The sequence below is a fragment of the Felis catus genome, chromosome B3 (assembly GCF_018350175.1).
Source record: "Felis catus isolate Fca126 chromosome B3, F.catus_Fca126_mat1.0, whole genome shotgun sequence".
Classification (NCBI taxonomy): Eukaryota; Metazoa; Chordata; class Mammalia; order Carnivora; family Felidae; genus Felis; species Felis catus.
In genome coordinates, this window is record NC_058373.1 from 3885189 (window position 1) to 3909524 (window position 24336).

The following is a 24336-nucleotide window of genomic DNA, read 5'->3' on the forward strand; positions in this document are numbered from 1 at the left end:
ACCCTCTTTGTGTCCTTTTGAATAGGAATTTCGCTTGCAACACTGGTCGTCTGTTAATCTACAGCACGGTCAATCATTGTCAAAGGAAGTGCCTCATTTTTGACGGTTTTGTAAGAAGTTCCCAGCAGGAAAAGAAAAAAGAAAGGAAATGGACCCATATTTTAAATCACTGTAAGTATGAGTAATAGGATGGTAAGTGGACTTTTCATGGTGTCAGAATTTTGGCCAGAGCTCTAGCGACAAAGATAATATGTAACCCCTCCCCCGTGTTCAAAAGGAGCCACCAGACACCCCTGACCTTACCAGGCAGTGTGGACAAAAAGCTCTTTCAGCCGATAACCCTGACAGCCCACCTCCACAAGGGGCTATGGGGAATCAAAAAGAGATTATCTGAAGGGAAACAGGTGGCCGATACTGTGCTTTCTGCCTGCCCCACCTCCCAAGCCAAGTGCAGCAGATTCACAATGACTGGGATTGACAGCAGGAGAATCTTCTTCCCCAGCAGGATGCTAACTGAGCCACAGAAACTCGCCCACTCCCGGCAGCCTCCGAGCAGAGCCCAGGCATTCTCTGAAATACGTGACGTGGTCCCTGGAACTTGGGTACCTTTCATGATGAGAGAAGCCAGTGCCCAGAAAAGTCCAAAACTTAGCGGGAGCTGTCCCTGAGTTCATGACTGAGGCAGCAGGGGCATGGGGCAAGAATGCACCATTTTCTCTAACCTGGAGCCAAGGGGAGGCCCAGGAACCTAGCTGGGCTTGAAGAGATCCTACCCCAAAGGGTATGCGATCTAGGTTACAGGGACCCCAACGGAAAGAAGCTGTGGGTGTACCACCAATGGCAGAGGAGTCCCACGCATTCAGCCAGAGAGAGCTCTGCTCGCTTGGATTTGCAACGCCCAGGTTCCTGTGGAAGGGTCTCCCGAGAGGCCACGCGTGTGCTCCACGTGACAGACCTAGCGTATCCTAACGGAGGGCATCAATCCCCAGAAAACTAAGTGTCACTTAAGACCCTGCCCCTCTTCCTTTAGCTCCACGTGTACGTACACACACATTCCCGGAGAGGCCAGCTGCACGGCGACTCGAGAAAGAACAAAACGAGAGGCCATACGCCCTGACCTCAGTGCAGACCCCCACGCCTCAGGGCCACACGGGAACCGGAGGTGGAGGAAAGACGGAGCTTCGAACCGAAATGAGATGGAAGTTTAAAACCAGAACGGACTGGGCTTTCACTCCAGCAAATGAGACGGTCCTTAGAACACAGTCAGTAACTTGAGCGGTCTGCCCAAGCTTGTCACCACGGCAGGGGACGATCCAGAGGGCCATGTTCAAAAGGCAGCGATGCCAAGAAAACAAAGCCACGTCTAACCTGTGTTCAAGGAGCGTATGTTCATGTCCGTGTATGCCTGTCTGTGTATTTGCCCCCACATCTGTGTTTTCCTTCCGTACCCGCGTACCGGTTGCTAAGGCAAAGGCACACACAGCAGACGGACCGACTTACTCCCATGCTATGGCTGCCACCATCACCAGATACATCAGATAATGAGCAGAGCCATCCCAGTAGCAGATCATGTGCCCGTACGCCGTGTTCAGATACGGTTCACCCTAAGGAGAGATTGAGAAATGAGTCTACTTTACATACGACTCGGACATCTCCACACAGAACTCCAGACCTGTGTTTCAAGTCAAATGAAACAGCGGAACCAGCTTGTGTCTGTCTGCTAACTTGAAACTATGCAGAATCTTGTACGATTACAAATTGGTAGGCACATGAAAACACAGCTTTACCCTGGAGCCCCCAAAACTGGAGCCTGCCGCGGGATGGCCCTGAAGAATGCCCAGCCAGCATCTGACCGGCTGGGCCAATGCCCGTGGATGGCGATACAAGACAGACAGCCTCATGGGCAATCTGCTAACGCACTGAGGCCAAGTCAAAAATGAGACTCAGGGCGATTAGCTCTGGCCAGAGGACGGTGGCCAGAGGAGACCCTGCTCACCAGAGCCACCGACCGACCTTCCCGATTCACCTACGTGCTCATCCCCAGGCTTGCACGAGTGAGGACGAGGAAGGCACTTCTGCCCCCCACACACCCACACAGACAGACAGACGGGCACCCAACTGCCCTATGGGACAGACAACGATTGACTCCATTTTACAGATGAAACGGAGCGCCAAGGGGTTGTGAGACCGGCCTAAGGTCACACAGTTGACATCAAGCACAGAGCATACTGTCAAGAAAAGCCATACTTCTCCTGAGGATTTTTTCATTTTACAGCCATGAGATCCCATGATGAGCGACATGTCGTGCTCCCAGAAGGCTACCACAAGATCACTGTCCGATTTGCATGGGTTTTTCGTTTCCTTCTGAGTCTCGTGTTCCTTTCTTCTCTCTCCCACGTCCATGCCATCCCGCCTTGTTTCTGGCCTGTCTTCCTAAGATGCCCTCAGTCCTTTCTGCGGCCAGAACAGTCAGATCAGCCAGCCAGGAGGGGCCCCTCTGAAGCATGGTGTGCCCCGGGGCAGGGCCTGCCCGGTCCTCTCTCCCCGCAAGTGAGATGGAATGAGAACTAGCGAGGAGGCAGAAATAACACAGCAGCTGGACTTCTGTGCCCACGCCTGACGCGCATCTTTTCTCCCTGACATGCTTCGACTGAACAATCCAATCCGATTTCATGACTTTAATTGTTCATGCCTACACATCGGGCTCTCGGAGCCGGTGCTGGCTCCCCTGGTGGCTTCATGGACACTTTTGTTTCTTAATTAAAAAAAAAAAAATTTTAAGGTTTATTCATTTTACAGAGACAGAACATGAGGGGAGGAGGGGCAGAGAGAGAGGGAGACACAGAATCCGAAGCAGGCTCCAGGCTCCCAGCTGTCAGCACAGAGCCTGACGCGGGGCTCGAACCCACAAACCGTGAGATCATGACCTCAGCTGAAGTCAGAGGCTTAACCGACTGAGCCCCCAGGTGCCCCAGGACATTTGTAACTAGATGCCCCACGGTCCCTTCAGAACTCCTAAGTTTTCACACATCAGCTTCTGCCCTCAATTGAGCCTCAGCTGGCTTCTCTTTTTTTTCTTTAAGTTTATTTATTTTGAGAGACACAGAGAGAGCGAGCCAGCAGGGGGTGGGGCAGAGAGAGAGAGAGAGAGAGAGAATCCCAAGCATGCTCCTCACTGTCGGCACAGAGCCCGACGCAGGGCTCGATTTCACAAACTATGAGGTATGGTCTGAGCGGAGATCAAGAGGCTGATGCTCAATTGAGCGCCCATCCCCCTCCCCCTCCCTGCCCCCACCCCCGTCCCTGTGCCCCCGAGGCCTCTATCTTAAGGATGACACCACCCTGCCTGCCCAGCTCAAAGCCGCAGGGTCCTGTTTCCACCCCTCTCTCTCCTATGCAGTGTGTGGGCACGTCCTTTCATTTCTGTTTATGAGGTCACCGTGGGCCACCCTCCCTCCAGTTCAAACCCTCCCTGCCCCTCACTGAGCCGTTCCCAAACGGTCCCTCTAGCTGCCTGCTCTCCTTCCAATCCACCTGCCAAATGAAGAGTCATTAGCTCTTAACACATTGCTCTTCTGTTCCAAAGCCTTCCAGGGCAAGCTTCCGCCTGCGGGACCAGGCCCGCCTCCTGTATCTGGCAGCCGGGTGCCCAGAACCTGGCCCTGCCGACCTTCCCACAGTGACACCGGCCCACCTTCTCACACCCCGTCTGCCTCAGGGCTCGCCACCCTCAGCAGCTCGACCTGCAGGCCCTCTCAGCAGCCACTTTCTCCCCAAAACCTGCCCCCTCTGGACCCAGTGGCCCCAGGCTCCCCAGGCTTCCCTTCGCAGTTCGCTTCAGGGGGCTCTTCTGGCCACGGCCTCCCACATTCCACCCTCCGGCATCTCCTCTCTCCCCACTTCTTCCGAGCAGGCTCCCACTGAGATGGCCCCCAAATCTCTCCGCCAGGAATGTTCCTCAGCACTCAAGCCCTGCCAACCAGAACATCTGCCAGGATGTCCCTCAACCACCCAAAACTCCACACGTCCCCAGATGAACTCAGCATCATCCCTGCAAACCTGACCCCAGGCTGACTGTGGGGAGACACCTGCTGTTTCTCACCTCCAAGCTTTCGCTCAAGTTGTCCCTTCCCCTCGGAATGCCCTCCACCCCCGCCCCCACCCCAGTCCATCTGGAAAATGTTTATCATCCACTGTCATTGCCATTTAAAAAAAAATGCTAGGGGCTCCTGGGTGGCTCAGTCAGTTAAGCGTCCGACTTAGGCTCATGATCTCACAGTCCATGGGTTCGGGTCCCCCATCGGGCTCTGTGCTGAGATCAGAGCCCGGAGCCTGCTTCGGATCCTGTGTCTCCCTCTCTCTCTGCCCCTCCCACCGCTCATGCTTGGTCTCTCAAAAATAAACATTAAAATTTTTTTTAAAAAATGCTAGAGCAGTATCACAAATTCGATGGGGACTGCCCTGGCTGCTTCCGGACTTAGTTCTTCCTCTGTGCACAGGTAACACCTTGTTTTACTGCCTTTTGCTTCATTGTGCATCGCAGACACTGAGTTGTTTGTCTTGTGTTTTTTTTTTGTTTTTTTATGAATTAAAGCTCTGTGGCCACCCTCCATCAGGCAAGTCTCATGGGGCCATTTTTCCAACCGCATTTGCTCACTTTGTGTCTCTGTGTCACATTTTAGTAATTCCGGCAATATTTCAAACTTTGTCATTCCTGGCAGAGTTGCTACGGTGATCTGTGACCGGTGATCTTTGCTGTTACTATTGTGACTGTTCTGAGGCCCCACGAACCGCACCCACACAAGACGGTGAACTTAGCAGCTGCTGGGTGTGTTTGACCGCTGCACCTCCCTGCACAGCATCTTCCTGTCCTCGGCAAACGTCACTGTCGTCTTATCCTAGGAAACGGCCACGGCCACCCCTGCCTTCAGCGACCACCGCCCTGATCAGTCAGCAGCCACCAACGTGGAGGCAAAGACCCTCCACCAGCAGAAGATGACTTACCGAGACCTTCGACAGTGGTTGGCAGTTTTTGCAATAAAGCATTTTAATATTAAGGTATGTATGCTTTTTGGACCTAATGCTATTGCACACTTAACAGACTACAGTGTAGTGTAAACATAACTTTTTTCTAATGTTTATTTATTTATTTTTGGGAGACAGAGCGCAAGCAGGGGAGGGACAGAGAGGGAGACACAGAATCCGAAGCAGGCTCCGGGCTCCGAGCTGTCCGGACAGAGCCCGACGCGGGGCTTGAACCCACGAACTGTGAGGTCGTGACCCGAGCCGAGGTCGGATGCTTATCTGACTGAGCCACCGGGCGCCCCATAAACATAACTTTCACATGCACTGGGAAACCAAAACATTCATGTGAGGTGCTCTGTCATGATATTTGCTTTAACACAACAGTCTGGGACCGAACCCGTGATATCTCATAGGTGTGCCCATACGGTGTGCCCAGTGTGTGCCTCCGTCACTGCTCCTAGGACAGCTAGGACTTGTCTCCACTTGAGACAGCTCCTGGCGGGAGAAAGCAGGTCTCGTGACCCCACAGTCTACTCCGGCTACTGTCTTTAGAAGTAAATTCCTCCGGTTCGCTCCTCTGGGCTTAATAACACCTGCATACTTCCAAAAGCAGGAGGCAGGATGTCTTACTTTCCCATCCCCCCCAACTCATCCTTGGGTCCCGCTCACTCCAAAGACTCCAGTTCTCTGAAGTTCGTCCCTCCTCCCTACCTCCTGTGCTTGGCCACCTGCCTGCCCTCACTGGCCCTGCAAAAGCCTCGCCTTCGAGCCCATCCTTCCTAGAGCTGACTGCATCGCTCCCTGGCTCAAAATCTTCCCTCGAGTGTGAGATAAAGTCCAAACTCCCTTAGCTTGCAGACGAAGCTCTCCATTATTTGAAACACAGACGAAGGCGAAACTTTCAGCTCTGCTCCTTCCATATGTGACCTTGAGCAAGTGACCTAAGCTCTCTGGGGCCGGATTCATCCACCATAACACAGGGAGGAGGATTAGGTGTCTCAAGTGCCGGGCAGCACTAGCACATGACGACGGGGAGGGAAGGATGGTCATCGCAATCAAGTGGCTTCCGTAAGTGCCGTGGTGGTCGCCACTTTCCACGTGTAAGACCGGCCTGAGCTTTTGGCCGTAGTAATGGTTTCACAGTAACAGACACCAAACACTGAATTCACTTGGAGGATCTCATTCCTGGAGAAGGGGAGTGGAGCGGGTGTGAGGGAACAGGTGTACGACCGAACTCTGGAGAGAAGTGTCCCCCGCTTTGCACGTGAGTAAACCCGCTGCGTCCGTGGCAGTGAGCGATGCCACGGACCGTGCCTGCTTACACCAAATGGAGGGATTTCGTCTCTGAGCCACACGGCTGAGGCTGCTGACCGTTTGGCGTAAGGCTTACGGTTGCTAAGCGATGCCATACCTCTCTCAAGTAGTGTGTCACAAACCCGTCAATGATTCCGTCCTGTTCCAGTGCTATGATGAGGTTCACCACACTGGTAAATCCGAACACTGCATACACTAGAGCAAAGAAAGCGAGAGTTTCCTTTTTAATTAAAAAAACATTTTTTTGGTAAGTAACCTCTACCCCCAACCTGGGGCTCAAACCCACAACCCTGAGATCAAGAGTTGCACGCTCCACTGACTGAGCCAGCCAGGTGCCCCAAGAAAGCAGTAGTTTAAAAAGCAGTAGGTCAGGAGGGGGCGCCTAGGTGGCTCAGTCAGTTAAGCATCTGACTCTTGATTTTGGCTCAGGTCACGATCTCATGGTTGTGGGTTCGAGCCCTGCATCCGGGCTCTCTGCTGACAGTGCAGAGCCTGCTTGGGGTTCTGTCTCTCCCTCGCTCTCTGACCATCCCCCGCCCCTAAAAAATAAATAAATAAACATTAAATTAAAAAAACAAAAAGCAGTAGGTCAGGAGACAATGACTAAGAGCTTGGCATTCACCAGTAACAGTGACTTGTTTTTAATGTGACTGTGGACACTCATCATGGGCTAACAGAAGGTCCCTCCTGCACACACATTGGTACCTTTGCCTGTGTCACTGCCCAAGTGCCCTGTCCAAGGAGACACCCACCAGGGGGACAGAATGACAAACTCACCCGCTAACTGTCCCACAGGATTCTACCAGGCCCCCCCATCCATCCTCCGCTCCCTACAAGTGGCTGCCCAGGACCCCATCTGCACAGAGGGAACAAAACCAGTAACCAGTGGCCAAGAATAGAGGTGACCACGAGGTGGGTATATTTACAATAATGACTCAGGGGCACCTGGGTGGCTCAGTCAGTTAAGTGTCCGACTCCAGCTCAGGTCATGATCTCATGGTTCATGGGTTCGAGCCCCACATAGGGCTCTGCTGACAGCTCGGAGCCTGGGGTCTGCTTCAGATTCTGTGTCTCCCTCTCTCTCTCTCTCTGCCCTTCCACTGCTTGTCTTCTGTCTCTTTCTCTCTCAAAAATAAATAAACATTGGAAAATAAGAAAAATAAAACAGAAGCCTTGAAAAAGTAAGTGGGGAGGAGAGTGGCAGAGGTTAATTCACAGAGAGGGGAAGCTGGCCTTGCCGAGTCTGCAGCCGGGGCCGCGGGGTTCACATTCTCACTGGGAGCGGAAGGCCCACGGCTGCCCTGCCGTGCACACCCTGCCTCCCTGTGCCTCCCAGGCCTGTGGTCCAGGCCTGGTAGTCTGGGATCGGCCATCAGTGATCGGTCACCATATGTCTCCCAGGAAAGGAAGCATTCAGCGTCTGATCACTGGACAGTTTCACCCTCGCTGAAGCTGACAGGAGCATCAGATGCTGGGTCACAGGTGGTAAGCACCCGCCCTGAGGCTTCCGTGTGCTCAAGGCTGTGACAGAGACAAGGAGAGAGGGCCGAGGGTGTGGGAGCAAGGGTGCTCAACCCTGGGGAGTCGGGACAGACACAAGTCAGCTAAGTATGGGCACCACAGAGTGGTGGGGGGCCGGCGGGGGGAAGATGGCAGCAGGAGACCTGTCTAGAAAGGTGGTCCAGGGCCAGAGCAAAGGCAGGTAGTGTGGGGCAGGAGAAGATGTGGGCCTTGAACTGGGACAGGTCCAGCTAATCTACTGACCGGCTATCCAATCTTAGGCAAGTTGCATCATTTACCTAAACTTCACAGTTTTTCAAAAAAATTTTTTAATGTTTATTTTAGAGAGAGAGCAAGAAAGAGAGAGAGAGAGAGAGAGAGAGACAAAGTGCAAGTGGGGAAAGGGCAGAGAAAGAGTGAGACACAGAATCCAAAGCAGGCTCCAGGCTCCAAGCTGTCAGTGCAGAGCCCAACATGGGGCTCGAACTCACGAACCGTGAGATCATGACCTGAGCCGAAGTCGGACGCTTAACCGACTGAGCCACCCAGGTGCCCCTCAACTTTAGGGTTTTTTATATGCAAGCTGGGAGAAATTAGTTACTCCCAATTCTTCTTTGCCTCCCCACTTTAGCCAAGATCCACTGTGGGCAGAGAATATGCCCCATGCCATTGGTGATAGACTCAGCCACATGACTTGCTGTGGCCAGTGGAACGTGTGGCCAGTGGAATTGACAATGGCCAACTCCAAGTCTCCTCTGCCAGGAGGAGGGCACACCTTGGGGAGCTACTGGTCCAAGAGCAAGGAGACACATGACACAGCCCTGAATCTGACCCACAGCCTCAAGCACAGCATTCTGGCCAACCCGTGAGCAAGGAAAATAGATGTTTATAGCCAAGACATGGAAACACCCTACGTGTCCATTGATGGATGAATGGATAAAGAAGATACACAGACACAATGGAATCTTGGCCATAAAAAAAAGAAGGAAATCCTGCCATTGGCAACAACATAAATGGATTTCGAGGGCATTGTCCTAAGTGAAATAAGTTATCCGGAGAAAGACAAATACCGTATGACCTCACTTACATGCGGAATCTAGAAAAGCTGAGTTCTCAGAAACAGAGCCTGGAACGGTGGTTGCCAGGGGCTGGTGAGTGGGGGAAACGGGGAGATGTCGGCCAAACAAACTTCCCGGTGTAAGACGAGTGAGTTTCGGTATCTGATTTGCCGCGTGGTGACCGTGGTCGACGACACCGCGCCGCATGCTTCATGTTCCCACCGCGCACCAGAGACGGGTGATTACGGGAGGTGAAGGACCTTACTGAAGGCAAGCGACCTGGTCGTGGTCACCATCTCCCAGCGTATGCGCGCATCGCGTCATACGAGCCTCCGTCTCACACTCGCACAAGGTTACCTGTCAGTTGCATCTCAGCGAAGCGGGGGGAATATGGAAAGCGCGTGCCGCTGCTACAGGGAGCTGGGGCCTGGGGGGTGTCTGACACGCAGCCTGGCTACAGCAGACACTGAATGAGTAAACGCCCAGCAAAGTTCCCGGCAGGGGAAGCGCTTGAAGGCGGTAACGGCTCGGGCCACAAAGGTCACGGGCTTTGGGGTCAATGCTGGTCTCAGGATGCGACCGTGACCTCGTTTCTCAGCTTCTTAATCTGTAACTGGAGGGTATTTGTTGTAAGGATTAAATAAAACGCTCCTGGGGCACCTGGGTGGCTCAGTCGGTTGGACGTCCGACTTCAGCTCAGGTCATGATCTCGCGGTCCGTGGGTTCGAGCCCCGCGTCGGGCTCTGGACTGATGGCTCCGAGCCTGGAGCCTGTTTCAGATTCTGTGTCTCCCTCTCTCTGACCCTCCCCTGTTCATGCTCTGTCTCTCTCTCTCTCTCTCTCAAAAATGAATAAATGTTAAAAAAAATTTTTTTTAATAAATAAATAAATAAATGAAACACTCCTGCTGCAGTGGCCACGACCAGGCACACTCTTTTTTTTTTTTTTAATGTTTATTTATTTTTGAGACAGAGAGAGACAGAGCATGAACGGGGGAGGGTCAGAGAGAGGGAGACACAGAATCTGAAACAGGCTCCAGGCTCTGAGCCGTCAGCACAGAGCCTGATGTGGGGCTCGAACTCACAGACCGCAAGATCACGACCTGAGCCGAAGTCGGACGCTTAACCGACTGAGCCACCCAGGCGCCCCCAGGCACACTCTTAAGTGCTTAATCAGTGGTGTTTTTATTTATTTAATGCACATGTGTATTTTTCAGGCACTGTTATAAGTATTTTACAAATATTGTTTAATGTTTGCACCGGCCCTCCGTAGTAAGTGCTGTTAGTTTCCTCATTATACAAACGTGCAGACCGAGCCACTGTACTTGGACAGCTAAGTTCCACACCAGGTGAAGCTGTTTGCCAGAGGGCCAGAGGTGCAGGAAGGAGAGTGGAGATCAGAGGTCAGAGCACGGCTGGGGTTGGGGTGAGGAACAGAGGGGCATCCTGCCTGGCTGTCCCTGGCAGTGACCTTCCGCCCTGATCTCAGCTGGGAAAGGGTGGGGTCCACAGCCCGGAGGAGGCGTTAGTTTGGAGGGGAGGAGGGAGGACTGTGTGGCCCTGAACTACTCCTACGCTTCCTACCACATTACCAGCGGGCTCAGGGCATTGGAGGCAGACTTCTTGTTCATAGAAGAAACACAATGCAGGCAAAAGTCAAGTGTTGTGCTGTTGAGTGGACCCCAACAGTTTCCGTCCCACGGGCCCGTGGGCACGTACCATAGAACAGCGGGTCCCGGGGTGGTTTTCTTTTGACGAGGACACGAGCCAGCAGGGCTACCAGGAGCAGGATGAGGGCAGCAACCCCTACGATTGTCCAGGAACTGCAACAACCGGGACAGGGAGGTGGTCACTTATCGAAATAAATACATGAGTGCGTGGAATTTCCTGGCTGTTGATCGCGTTTGCTCCCACCTCTGCCTCTGCCTACAGCTCTAGTGCTGTGGGCTTCCTGACGTCTTTCTGCAGCACGTTGGCCCCTCCCCGGCCACCCGTGTGACTTTCAGGGACTGGAGCCACCAGGTTCTCACTCGTCCCAACCTGCCCACCTGCATAGCACCCTCCCCCCTACCCTATCCCATCCCCCCCCTGCAGATGGCCTCTGCCTACCCACCTCCCCAAACCCTGCTCCCCGAGGACAGACGTGCCTAACCACCGAATCCCGCCACCTCCCTCAGGGCCGGCCGGAAACCCTCAGACTGAGCTCCGGGGAGCCACGGGAGTCACAACCACACGGACCTTTCAGGAGGACAAGGAAGGAGGGCCAGGTGGAAGCGTGTGGCCCGACCTGCGGCCAGAGTGAAGCCAGCTCCCCACACCCAAGGCCAGCAAGCCGGCGTCCACCCCACACCCGGGAGCTAAGGTGAGGCGAGGCTGGGCACAGGGAAAGGGCACGGCGCCGAGGATGCCAGAAGCCAAGCCGCCTTCCCCATGGGGCAGCACTAGGGCGTGAGGCTGGGCCCAGTCACCGGTCAAGGCCCCTGCACTCTGGCCCCTATGCAGCCACTGCCCAACTGTGCAGCTGTGCCAAAGCCATGCTGTGTCATCACCTGTTCATTAACTAATTTTAAACCTATTGAGGATAAAATGTATTATGCACCCCTATGTACCAGGCACGGTGGATGCATGGAGGAGGTCCCTGTCTCCACAGAGGGTCCCATCTGAATGAGCTCTGAGCTCTCTCGCCCAGGAGGTCACCTCTAGTCCTACACACAGATGCTCTCTCTCACCTCCAGCACCAACTGGGCTTGCAGTTATAGACAAAGTATTGCCTGGCCCTCTCTTATAGCCTGCTACACCAGCGCCCCCTCAACAGCCCTCGAGAGCTCCCACAGGCACCACTCCTCAGCTGAAATCCCTCCACACTACTCCAGCCCAACAGGAGAACTGCTGGGTAACCTTTGCCATTGCCCCTGAGACTTCTGGAAAGTACCTTTCTCAGTCACAGGCTCCACAACCCAAAAAGACCTACCAGTAACTGAAAGACAAACTCCTGCTGAAGTTCACTCCACACACCTGTAGCTGGAATGGGTGTTAGGCACCAGTCAGAAATCGGCCCCCAATGTAAGAGAGGTCAGTCGGGAAGTGGGAAGTGATCCATCCAACCTTCAGGTAGATGGGCCCCAAGGAGACTGGTTGCAGGGGCAGGAGAGCGGTATCCTCAGCACCTGGCCCCAGACCCCACAAAGAGTCAGGGAATGGACACTGGGCATCAGCATAGGCCAACCTTGACCTGCAGAATCTGAATACTTTGGAGTGGGGCATGAGAATATGACACAAAGTCTGCCTGGGGACTTCTGCTAGGGTATACAAGAATTGATAGATAGATGAGGGAGGGAAAGGGGGAGAGTAAGCCAGGAAAGAGAAATAAATGGATGGATGGATGGATGGATGGATGGATGGATGGATGGGTGGATGGATGGAAGGAAGATAGTGAATGAATGGACAGATGACAGATGATGGATGGATGCTGGATGGTGAATGAATGGGTGGATAGGTGGGTGGATGGATGGATGAATGGATGATGGATGGTGGATGGTGGTGAATGAATGGATGGTGGATGGTGGTGAATGAATGGATGGTGGATGATGGATGATGAATGAATGGGTGGATGGATGAATGGATGATGGATGGTGAATGAATGCGTGGATGGGTGAATGGATGATGGATGAATGGATGGTGGATGGTGAATGAATGGGTGGATAAGTGGGTGGATGGATGGATGAATGGATGATGGATGGTGGATGGTGAATGAATGGATGATGGATGGTGGATGATGGATGATGAATGAATGGGTGGATGGATGAATGGATGGTGGATGGTGGATGGTGTATGAATGGGTGGATGGGTGGATGGTCAGATGGATGGATTACAGATGGTGGATGGATGCATGGATGGCACACTTCTATGATAAGAATGAGGACGACTGTCAATGTCCAGGCAAGAAATTGAAATAGGAAGTTTCTAGGGGTGCCCATCAGTGGCTGTTCCAGGCTCCTCCTGTAGGGATGAGCAAAAGGAAGAGAGGACAGAAGAGGAAGCTGATGTGGGTCAGGAACATGATACTGAACTGAAGCATCCCATGAAGAGGGAAGAGGTTAGATGTGCTATATAAGCTGACAGGCATTTTAATCACAGCCTGAGTCAGGTGGTAGCCAGAAAGTAACCCCCATTCCTGCTCCTACCAAGGACCTATACCTACAGCCGGCAAGATCACGCAGCTGGTGCTCTTCTACAGTATGAGAGAGCTGTGTAAACTGGTTCACGTGTCCCCTCACACTCGCCACCTGGGGGAGGAGCAAAGCACGAAGAGAAACTGAGGCAGCAGATCCTGTGTGCATCCCGGTCGCAGCCCAGTGCAGAACCCAGCAGGGACTTAGGGGGAGAGGGAGATGGGGTAAGGGCTGAGACTCACCCCAGGGAGAAAAAGTTGCTAGTCATGGGTCTTGGAATGGGGGGCATTACAAGGTGTCCACGAAAGGACACCTACACAAAGGGGACATGTATGGGTGGGTATGAGCAGAGAGAGAAAGTGTGCATGCGTGTGTGTGTGTGTGTGTGTGTGTGTGTATGAGACAGAGAGAGAGAGAGACATCCCAACTCTTCCCTGACTCCTTAACCTGACTTGCTTTTTCTGTTTTTCAGGCTTTCGTAAAAGGTTTGGTGGGAAGGAAGCTTCAACTAATCCAACTATTTCAAACCTAACTGAATGTCTGCTATGCACAAGGCCCTGTGCTGGGCAAGACAATACTCAGGTGAGCTATGTATGGTCTGGGAAGGTGAGTTAGGCCACAGGAAAGTAACTCTGGTGGGAAAAGTGCAATCTAAGGGGGCCGGGTGGAGGGAAAGATCACATCTACTGGGAGGGAGGGTCTGGAAAAGTTAGAGGAGGCATTTGGCATTTTACCCCAGGCCATAGAGTCTTGGTGCAGCTTCAAAAGTCAGGTCAGGGAGGAAGGCCTCCAGTCAGAGGGAACTGCATGAGGAAGGGCAAGGAAGTAGGAAGTTAAGGAGCATCCAAGGGCTGGGCCAGGGGAGCTCCAGCAGGCCAGTGCCCGGGGAACTGCAGGGAGGAAACAGATGTTAACCCAACCCTGGGGTCACTGTGGCTATGGAAGGGGACGGTGGCGGGGTGGGTGGTGGAGAAAGAAGAGAGAGGAGTCAGAGGCCACTGGAATTTTAACCTACAGGGGGAAGGGAAGAATGCCTGGAAGCAGTTATTCAGAACTCTGCAGGCTTAGCAATGTGCTCAATAATACACAGCGATACATAATTCAGTGTGTGCTCAGTAAATGCCACCGCCATCCTGCCAGTGGCTGAGGCCAGAATCTCAGAGTCATCCTCAAATCCTCTCCAGGACATGCAGTCTCTCAGTAAGCTGCCCCGCCTCCCTCCAGAATACCCCCACACCCAGCCACGTCCCCCCACCCCACCCTGAAAGGCTCTGTCCCCACATCCTCCGGTGGCCACCTCCTGCACCTCAAGTCTCCTCCTCCAGGAAACCTTCCCTGACCACCAGTCCCCTTCCCAGGCACTCGGTTTGCCCCATTTTACTTACTGATGTCTGTCTCAACACTCGTGTCCCCCACCTTTCCCGGCTTGTCTATAGCCATATCCCCAATTCTTGGAACAGAGTCACGCGCAGCCTATGGACTCAATAAATGTTTGCTGAACTGCGCATAATGCCATTGGAGGAACGCAGGGTCCCCCGTGCACTGTATTCACAGACTCGTGACATTCGCTGCCCAGAGCTGCTGCTTGCAGGAGTTGCTCCCCAAGACTGGGTCAGACAAGGGCAGTCGATGCCGGTGCCTGCGGAGTGCTCAGTATGGATAGGTGAGGCTGTCAGCAAGTGGTGGCCCCAGGAGAGGGGCAGAGGCAGAGGCAGAGACCCAGAAGGGGAGAAGGAAGTCACCGCCCTGTGGGCAGACACTTATCCGCAGCCTGAAGGTCTGGAGGGGGGTTGCAGCTACAGACTGATGCAATTTCCTCAGCACCAACTGCTGTGGGAAACATAACAGGTTAACTTCCTCGTCCCCACACACAGCGGGGGGACATCAGCAGGCACAGAGGCCTGGCACCGGTCCCACTGCCCGGCCGGGCCCGCAGCTGCCTGGTGCACAGTTGCTCAGCCAGGGACCCCTCGCACAAGCCCGAGGCCGGCTTCGGGCTCCACCCATTTCCTTAGCCTCCAACGGCCCTGCCTCTCGCCCCTGAGCTGTCTGTCCTGCACAGCGCCTCTTCGCGAACAGGTCTCTTTGGATCCTGACAACAGGGATACAAAGAGAGGCCATTTGACAGACCGGAAAACTGAGGCCAGCGCCCCCCCCCCCACCCCGCCCCGGGGCAGTGCCAAAGCCACGCCTAGAACCCAGGTCTTTGCCCGCTGGTCCTGGGCTATTTCTGCTAGTCATTCACAACAGTTTCTAAAATTAATAAGAAATGAAAAGCATGTGTGTGTCCGTACGTGGAAACGCTCACCGCACGAGCCGGGGGAACACGGCCGCGCTCGTGGTTGTCGCTGCTGCACCGCCCGGGACCCCTGCCCCTGGGCTCCCCAAGGGCAGGGGCATCGCCTCGTTGACCTCTGTCTCCCCGGTGCCCGCACCGCGCGGGCGCCCGGCACTTGGCTCCAGGGCTGCGCCGCAGGTCCCGGACGCCCGCCCACCCGAGCCGCACCCCCACCAGCCCCCCAGGGCCGCGCGCCCCCACCCCCACCCCCACCCCGAGGCTCCCCTCCCCTGCCCGGCCCCCGCCGGGTGCGGCTCGGGCCCCCTCGGAAAAGTTGCCGCTCGGCCGCCCCCCTCCCCAGTCCCCCGGCGCCGACCCCCGCCGCGCGCGCCCACTCACTCGTGCTGGGCCGCCAGGTGGTTGAAGACGTAGGTGACCGGGATGGCCGAGAGGGACAGCACGAAGACCCCGGTGGCCGCAGAGGCACTCATCGCCGCCGCCGCGCCGCTCGCCCTTCAGCGCATCCCGCGCGGCGCCCCGCCCCAGCTTCCGGCAGCGCCCGCGCCCCCAGTCCGTGCCCTTCGGGGCGTCCCGCGCCGCGCCCTCAGCAGCGCCCCCTCGGCGAGCCGGCCCGCAGCCACCCCGGAGCGCAGCGCGGCGCCGCCCTGCAGTCCCGGGAGGGGGCGCTGCTGAGGGCCGCGGGGGCTCAGCCGCCAGCTGGGGGCGGCGCCGAGGGGGGGCGGAGACAGCCCCCTGCCCGGACAGGTGGTGGGGGGCGGGGATCTGCGGGAGGGCGGCGGCCCGGGAGGGGTGGGGGGTTGGGGTACGGCCGGGGGCTGGTCGTCGACGACCTGGAGAGGCTCCGGCAGAGCGGAGGGGGTGGAGCCAGACCCGGGGTGGGGGGGGGGTGGTGTCCACGTGGGGAGCCCTAGGGCCGGGGATGGAGGGACGGATGATCCCGAAGGCATGGATCTTCTGGGCCGGCAGCGGACAGGGGGCAGAATGCGAATATCCCTTTCAAGCCCTTGGCTGCTCCCTCAGCTTGCTGTTGACCTTGGCCAAGTTACTCAAGTCCTGTGTCTTTTCCCTTCCCTGACAATGGGGGTAACCCGGGGCGGTGTGGTTGTGGGAGCAACTGAGCTGGTGTGCGTCGGCCACGGCCGTCTCCCGCCGTTCCCATTCTGGGGGTTGAAACGGACACAGGGAGAAATGCTATGATTTAAGACACGAGAGCACCATTCGTTTCTATCCCCGGTAGCGTTCCTGGAGGCCAGGTCACCCCGGACAGCCTGCGCTGGGCCCTGCATGGGGTACAAGGACTGGGAGACAAGGACGCTGCTCAGACCTGCTCAGACGGCTGTCAGATGCCCATTGGTTACAGAGAAGGGAGCAGAGTATTGCCCTGGCTGCTTGACCATGGTGGTGACCAGGTCTCAGAAAGCCCCCCCACCCCGGGACTGAGCCTGGATTAGTCTACTGTCCAGGAAAGGGAAGGAAAGTAGGTTCAAACAGAGTGCAGCTCAAACAACCCAGAGAGGTGGCGTGTACTTAGTGTAGGAAGGGTACCACTGCCAGCGACCTGATGACATCACTCAGCTCAGTTTAGAGACGAGGAAAATGAGCCACAGAGAGGCTGTGACCTACCTGCTCTGGGCCACTCAACTTTTCCCAAGCTGGCTCTCCTAATCCCCTATCCTGGCGCTTCCTGGAGGCTTCTCCAACTCTGAGGACAGAATGAGAAGACCTTGGCCCAAATTGTGACACACCCAAAGTTCTCCCAAGAGATGTCCTTACCTGTGACCTGGATGTCACTCCCCTTAAACTCTGTCTTCCTCCAGGGACGCCCAGATGGCTCAGTTGGTTGAGTGTCTGACTTCAGCTCAGGTCATGATCTCACCATTCGTGGGTTTGAGCCTCACGTCAGGCTCTGTGCTGACAGTTTGGAGCTTGGAGCCTGTTTCGGATTCTGTGTCTCCCTCTCTCTGTCTGCCCCTCCCATGCTCATGCTCATGCTCATGCTCATGCTCTGTCTCTCTCTCTGTCTCAAAAATAAATAAACATTAAAAAACAAAATACCTCTGACTTCCTCCGGTCAACAGATAGCTCCTCTAAAGCCCCCTTCTGTCCTCCCACCCAACCCCTGAGGCCAGTCCAGCCCCTCGATCACTGCCCAAACCTGACTGGGTCAGTTTTGCCCTCTCTGTCACACCCTGAACCCCTCCGGCTGCCCTGGGTCCTTCCCCTCAACCAAGGCACATACACAACTATGTCCCAATGTACAAGGATGCTCCCTGGGCCAGAGGTTCCTCCCCTTTGCCACCTACTCTCTCTCCTTTCTCATCTACACTTGTGTTTTTTTAATGTTTACTCATTTTTGAGAGAGAGTGGGGGAGGGGCAGAGAGACGGAGACACAGAATCCCAAGCAGGCTCCTCGCTGACGGTAGAGAACCTGACACGGGGCTCGAACTCACAAACTGCAAGATCATGACCTGAGCCGAAGTCAGTGGCTTAACGGACTAAGCCGCACAGGCGCCCCTCCGTGCTTGGTTTTAATGCCTTTGTCTATGCTGAGAGATCCCGAATTACCATCCCTAGCACTGACTCCTCCCCTCAGTGCTGCCACAGAGGCGTCACACAGGCACCTCACAGCTCTCTCTCATCTGGTGGCATCGCCACAAACCTGGTCGTCCAAGCCGGACCCCTGGGAGTCCACCTGAGTTCTGGCCAATCCCAAATCCCTCTGGTTGCAGCAAACGCCTGTCAGGTCTGTCTGCCCCTCCCCGTCTGCACCCCTACTCCCTACTGTCTGTTCAGGTCTGTTCTCCCATGTCCCCCCCACCCCCTCGTCTCTCTGCCTCTGATCCCACCGGCTCTAGAAGGCCTCATCTGACCACCCTCCTGCTTCCCTTACCCTCTCCGTCAAGCTTTGCTTCCTTCACGTCACTCTTACTATCCAAAATTATCTTGCTTACATGTCTGCCTTCTGTTCTGTGTCCCTCTCTCCAGTATGATGTACGCTCCTTAAAGATAAATCAGGAAATTATCTGTCTTGCTTACAGTTCTGTTCCCATCATTCAGATTAACAGAGGAGGTACAGGGTGGGTACTCAAGAAATCTTTGCTCAGGGGATGAATGTTCAGATCATCATTGTCTGATGGAAATAGAATGTGAGCCACATGTATAACCTAATTTTGGAGGGTTTTTTTTTTTTTTTTTTTAGGTAAACTCTACCAAGCATGGGGCTTGTGTTTATGGCCCCAAGATTAAGAGTGGCATCCTCTCCCAACCGACCCAGCCAGGGGCCCCTGTAACCTTAAACCTTCCAGTAGTCACATTACAAAAGCAAATAGAGGGGCGCCTGGGTAGCTCAGTTGGTTGAGCATCCAACTCTTGATTTGGCTCAGGTCGTGATCTCATGGTTCGTGGGTTTGAGCCCCATATCGGGCTCTGCGCTGATGGCACAGAGCCTGCTTGGGATTCCTTCTTTCTGTCTCTGCTCCTCCCTCCATGGGCACGCTCTCTGTGTCTGCCTCTCTCTCTCTCTCGAAATAAAGAAACATTTTTTAAAAAGTAAAAAGACATACGTGAAATTCATTGTGGAATGATATATTTGATTTAAGCTACCATGTCCGAAGGTGATTGTTTCAGTAGGTCACAGATGTCAAAGATACCGAAATATTTGACCTTTTTGTACACCTTGAAATTTTATGTTTCGCTTACAGGATATTCCGCTTCAGATCAGCCACCTTTCAAGGACTCAGCAGCCACAAGCACCAATGGCATCTGTATTGGACTTACCCCCCCTGTCATGCTGACCCGGATTCAGTTGCTCTCTCTGCTGCTGGCTGCTGTTGAGAATGGGTGTGGCAGTTACATCACTAATAAGCTTGTTCAAATGTCCTGAGGGACTCTACCGTGTTTCCAGCGTCGTTCTAAGACGTGGTCACACAAAGATGAGTGACAAGTACATCTTGCCCGAGAAGACCACCGTCTGGCGTGAGAACGAGATATGTAAACAGTTACCGTACAAGGCGTGAAAGATCTATGTACAGATTGCCGTAGGGACCAACAGTTCCGTCTGGAGGAACCAAGAAAAGCTTCAGAGAGGAGGTGAGGCTTTAGACCAGACTTGACGAACCAGTAGAAGCTGGCCAAGCAGACAAGGAATAGGTGGGGCTTCCCAGGCAATGAGGACAGCACGTGTCCAAGGCAGAAACGTGTGGGAGCATCTTGGTGAACTTCAAGCCATTTGCTCTGGTTGAAGATACTGGGATGTCACGCACGAGGGGGCTGGCAGGAAGTGAAGACAGGTGACCAGGGCCTCGATCTCAGAAGACCTCAAGTGCAGGGAGCATTTAAGATTTGAGTGGGAGGGGAGCCTGGGTGGCTCAGTGGGTTAAGCGTCCGACTTTGGCTCAGGTCCAACTTCAGCTCAGGTCACGATCTCATGGGGTTTCGGGCCCTGAATCAGGCTCTGTGCTGACAGCTCCGAGCCCGGAGCCTGCTTCCGATTCTGTGTCTCCCTCTTCCTCTGCCCCTCCCCCGCTTGCGCTTGCTCTCTTTTTCTCAAAAATAAATAAACGTTAAAAAAAATTTTTTTAAAGATTTGTGAGTGAGAAAGAGTAGCATCTTTTTTTTTTAAATAATGTTGTTATTTATGTTTGAGGGAGAGAGAGACAGCGCAAGCCGGAGAGGGGCACGGAGAGAGGGAGACACAGAATCGGAAGCAGGCTCCAGGCTCTAAATTGTCAGTGCAGAGCCTGACACTGGGATCGAACCCACAAACCATGAGATCATGACCAGAGCTGAAATCGGACTTTTAATCGACTGAGCCACCCGGGCGCCCCGAGTAGCATCTTTAAAGCCCTGCCTGGCAGCTGGTGTGGACCATGGTTTAGGAGGAGAGACAGGAGGCAGGAAGGCTAATTAGGAATAATGACAATTGTCCCAGCAAGAGATGACAAGGACCAGAACCAATGCAATGTGAGGGAAGAAAAGGCAGATGAGAAAGATCTGGATAGGAATTCTAAGGGGAGAAAGTCGGGAGGCAGGGGCTGAGCACGGGTTTGGTTTGGGACACGCTGGGTTGCCAGTGCCCGTGGCCCGTGGGGTTCCCAGGAGGAGCTGTCCCATAGGCAACTGGGGATACTGGCCTATGGCAGCCAGAGAGGCAAAAGCGCAGATTCAGATTTGGGGAACCTGAGCCTAGAGGTATGGCTGAATATCAAGGAAATGAATTCATTGTCTCAGGAGGAGGGGAGGGTCTAAGAGAACACTAACAGACGCCATCAGAGAGGGGTTGGTGAGCACCTGCCACCAGCAGGGCAGCCCAAAGGCATCTGAACACCATGGCGGAAGCATCCAACATCCCAACCCTGAGAGCTCTTCCTTCAGAATCTGTAAGAGACTCAAGGGCCACTACAAAGCTTTGGACACTGTGGTAACCATACTGGGGATTAGGATTTTGTTGACAACAGTTTCTCTTAATGCCAAAATTACAAGTGGTGAACAGGTTCCCCCGGGAATATAATCTCATTCCACAACACTACAGTATTCTGTAGACTCCAAAGTGCCGTTGACCCTTGAACAAAGCAGGGGTTAGGGGCGCCGACCCCCCGTGCAGTCAAAATTCTGCATGTCGGGGTGCCTGGGTGGCTCAGTTGGTTAAGCGTCTGACTCTTGGTTTTGGCTCAGGTCATGATCTCACCGTTCGGCGTGTTTGAGCCCTGCACTGGCAGTGCGGAGCCTGCTTGGGATTCTCTCTTTCCCTCTCTCTCTGCCCCTTCCCCAATCTTCCTGTCTCTGTCTCTCTCAAAAATACATAAAAAAAAAAAAAACAACTCTGCATGTAACTTTTCACTCCCTAGAAACATAATACTGATAGCCTACTGTTGACTGGCAGACTAATACATAAATGGTTGATTAATATGTATTTTGTATGTTACATATATTATACCATAAAGCTTACAAGAAACTAAGAGAAAAGAAAACATTAAGAAAATCATAAGGAAGAGAAAATGCAGTCACAGGACTGGACAGTATTTATCAAAAAACAAATCCACGTATAAGTGGACCCATGCAGTCCAAACCCATGTTTTTCAAGGGCTCACGTGCATTTGCATGGACATTAACTCTCTTATCTTCACAGCAGCTGTCTGAAGAACATAGAGCCCTTTATGGATGGGGAAACTGAGGCTCAAAGAGGCGAGATGACGTGCCCAAAGTCAAAAGAGAGGGTGAACCTGAATCCAGATTTTCTCTCAGTCACTATACCTGGGATGCCACGGCTGACCACGCACCACGTTGGGCACCTTAGAAATGGCGGATGATTTAGCCGCTTGACTTGCTCAGGAAGCTGAGGTCTGGAGTTCTACTCCATGCCGATCAGTAAGTATTAAATTCCTATCTTGAAAGAGGGTTGGACATGGCTTAAAAGGTATTCAGACAGTAAAGTTGTTTGGTTTTTTATTTGGTGGTGGTGGGGTGTGTGTGTGTGTGTGTGTGTGTGTGTGTGTGTGTGTGTGTGTTTTAGGAACATCCATCTTGCAAGCCATGAAGATAATACTGTAGCTGTGAAATTTGACCCCAAGCTTCCTGCAAGCAAAAATAGACACCTGGAGGTGAGCCCACTGACCGTTCTCGGATGAGAAAGACACAGGTTTTTGTCACATTGATTCAAAATAATTGACCAATGAGGAATTAAATCGAAGCCCCCCTCCCCAATCTGGTGTCTGCCGTGGAGGGGAAGTGAAAGCAGAACAGGGGGAACTTGGGCAGGTAGGAACTGAGAATGTGCGGGCAGGGGCTGGGGGGACACAGAGTAACACTCTCCTACAAGGGCAATGTAGACGTCAGCCCGCAGGCCACTCGAACCCCAGCCCCAGAGCTTTCCCTTGTCACATGCTGCAGTTTCCCCCCTTCTAAATCCTTCCGATAAAAGTTGTGTTTGTGTTTTTGTGCACAGTTGCACACTCGAGACCAATGTGCCAGGGGTAATCAAACAGACCTCTCTGTGGGGTGAATAGGGACAGTGACCGGACAGTGACCAAGGTAAGGCTGGTGTGCCTTAGTGGGTAGATCATTAGAATCCTGTCCGGAGCAGGGACCAGAGAGGGATGAGTCCACTCAGAGAAACACTAAGTTACATTAAGCACCGGGTTTCTCTTCGGTAACCATGAGCGCCCTGATAAGGGCTGCAGTTAGTAACACAGATATTTTGGGGTGACGATTGCTGTCTGTCCAGCCCCTAACAGGGTGCCAGCCATGGAGCAGATGCCCAATAAATGTTAACCGAAGAGAAAAAAGGGGAGAGGAAGAAGGGAAGGTGGGGCTTAAAAAAGAAAAGATGAAGAGAGAGTGAAGGGACAGGGTAGGATGGAAATCTGCAGGAAAATGGCAAGAAAATAAGACGAAAGGAGAGAGAAAGTAAGGTGTAAAACGTTGGTCCAGAAGTCTAGCAGTCGCCAGATGAGGTCTGTACTATTGCCCTGGGTTTCCTAGCAACCAAAGCAAGGAAGGAAACATACTATTACAACATTCACAGGATCCATAGGATAACAACAGATCGTTGTTCAGAATGGCTCCCCTGGCCCCTCCTAAAGGGAACACCGTGTCACACGGTGTGCCCTTGGTGACACTCCTACAATAAATATAGAATCAAATCCTGAACAGTTACGTCTCAGCTCACCCTGGGTGCGGGGGATTGGCGTGGCACCAGACCCACTCAATACACTCCAGGAGCCACAAGAATTTCACACAGATCAGCAACTCTCCGAAGCTTTGGTTTGGTTCAGCGATAAATTCTACAATATTGGGGGGCAGGAGGGAAAGTATCTTCCCGACAGGCACACCATTGCTTCCAGTCCAAGGCCGGGGCAGAGGTCAGCAGTGGTCACTAAACTCTCTTCCGGAGGGAATGAGCCTCACAGCCCTTCTCAAGGGGGCACCCCCGGAGCGATCTTGTCACCTGCCAGCCTGACTCTGTCCGCCAGCTCTGATCAGACGGTATTCAGGCATATCCTTCAGGCAATGCTCTAGGAATGGTATTTCGTATAATAATGTTTCAGTCCAATGAGGCAGTAGGGAGTTTGAAATTGCAGGGGCTGGCAGGAAAGAAGTCATATTCTCTGTTGGTAAGGACAGAACATTGTGGTTGATGGGCAAACAAACGGAGGTCGGCTTGACATTCTTGCATGAAAGGGCTGAGCACTTGGGCGAAGACTCAATCCTAACCCAAGGTTGCTGCAGTATTCACGCTGTTCCTGAGGGACACCAAACAGACCTCACTCTTGTGTTAGGGTTTGGGTTAGAGAGAACTGACCGGAGGGGAGATTGGGGGGTTTCCATAACAGTGACTTTTTGACTTTCCCTCTAGATGCCTTTTGTTCTTTAAAGGATTTCTTACTTTTTAAAAAAATTTTTTAATGTTTATTATTTATTTTTGAGATAGAGAGATAGAGAACATGAGCCAGGGAGGGGCAGAGAGAGAGGGAGACCCAGAATCCGAAGCAGGCGCCAGGCTCCCAGCTGTCAGCACAGAGCCTGACGCAGGGCTTGAACCCATTAACTGTGAGATCATGACCTGAGCCGAGGTCAGACGCTTAACAGACTGAGCCACCCAGGTGCCCCTAGGTGCCTCTTGAACCTCTAATTCAAGAGGCAACATAACAGGCAACATAAGAATACTTAATATAATTAATTGTCATATATATATGAGGGACCACATGTATGTATAGGTGGGGGAGGGGCAGAGAGAGAGAGAGAGAGAGAGAGAGAGAGAGAGGCCGAGTGACCGAGAGAGAGAGAATCTGAAGCAGGCTCCACACTCATCATGGAGCCCAATGCTGGGCCCGATCCCACAACCCTGGGATCATGACCTGAGCTGAAATCAACAGCCAGATACTCAACCGACTGAGCGCCCCCAGGCACCCCAAACAGTGCACACTTATATTTCTAAAAAAGGAGAAATAGAGGCACCTGGGCTGCTCGG

At 53.4% G+C, this 24336-nt stretch overlaps 1 protein-coding gene across 9 annotated transcripts in view; it reads right to left on the reverse strand.

The window, feature by feature from the left end:
• Window positions 1-16007, reverse strand: part of TM6SF1 (transmembrane 6 superfamily member 1) — a 57376-nt gene extending 41369 nt beyond the window's left edge. Inside the window, exons 1-4 of one of the 9 annotated variants that reach the window (XM_023254846.2) lie at window positions 15746-16007; window positions 10616-10719; window positions 6437-6534; window positions 1501-1604 (exon numbers count right to left, since the gene is read on the reverse strand). In XM_023254846.2, the coding sequence (XP_023110614.2) occupies window positions 1501-1604; window positions 6437-6534; window positions 10616-10719; window positions 15746-15837 (398 nt within the window). In that variant the 5' untranslated portion in view covers window positions 15838-16007. Of the gene's footprint in view, window positions 1-1500; window positions 1605-2247; window positions 2404-6436; window positions 6535-8926; window positions 9511-10615; window positions 10720-15745 lie in introns of those variants that run through there. The other 8 variants (XM_023254847.2, XM_023254845.2, XM_045058738.1 and 5 more) reach the window with 8 other exon arrangements.
• Window positions 16008-24336: the final 8329 nt, after the last annotated feature.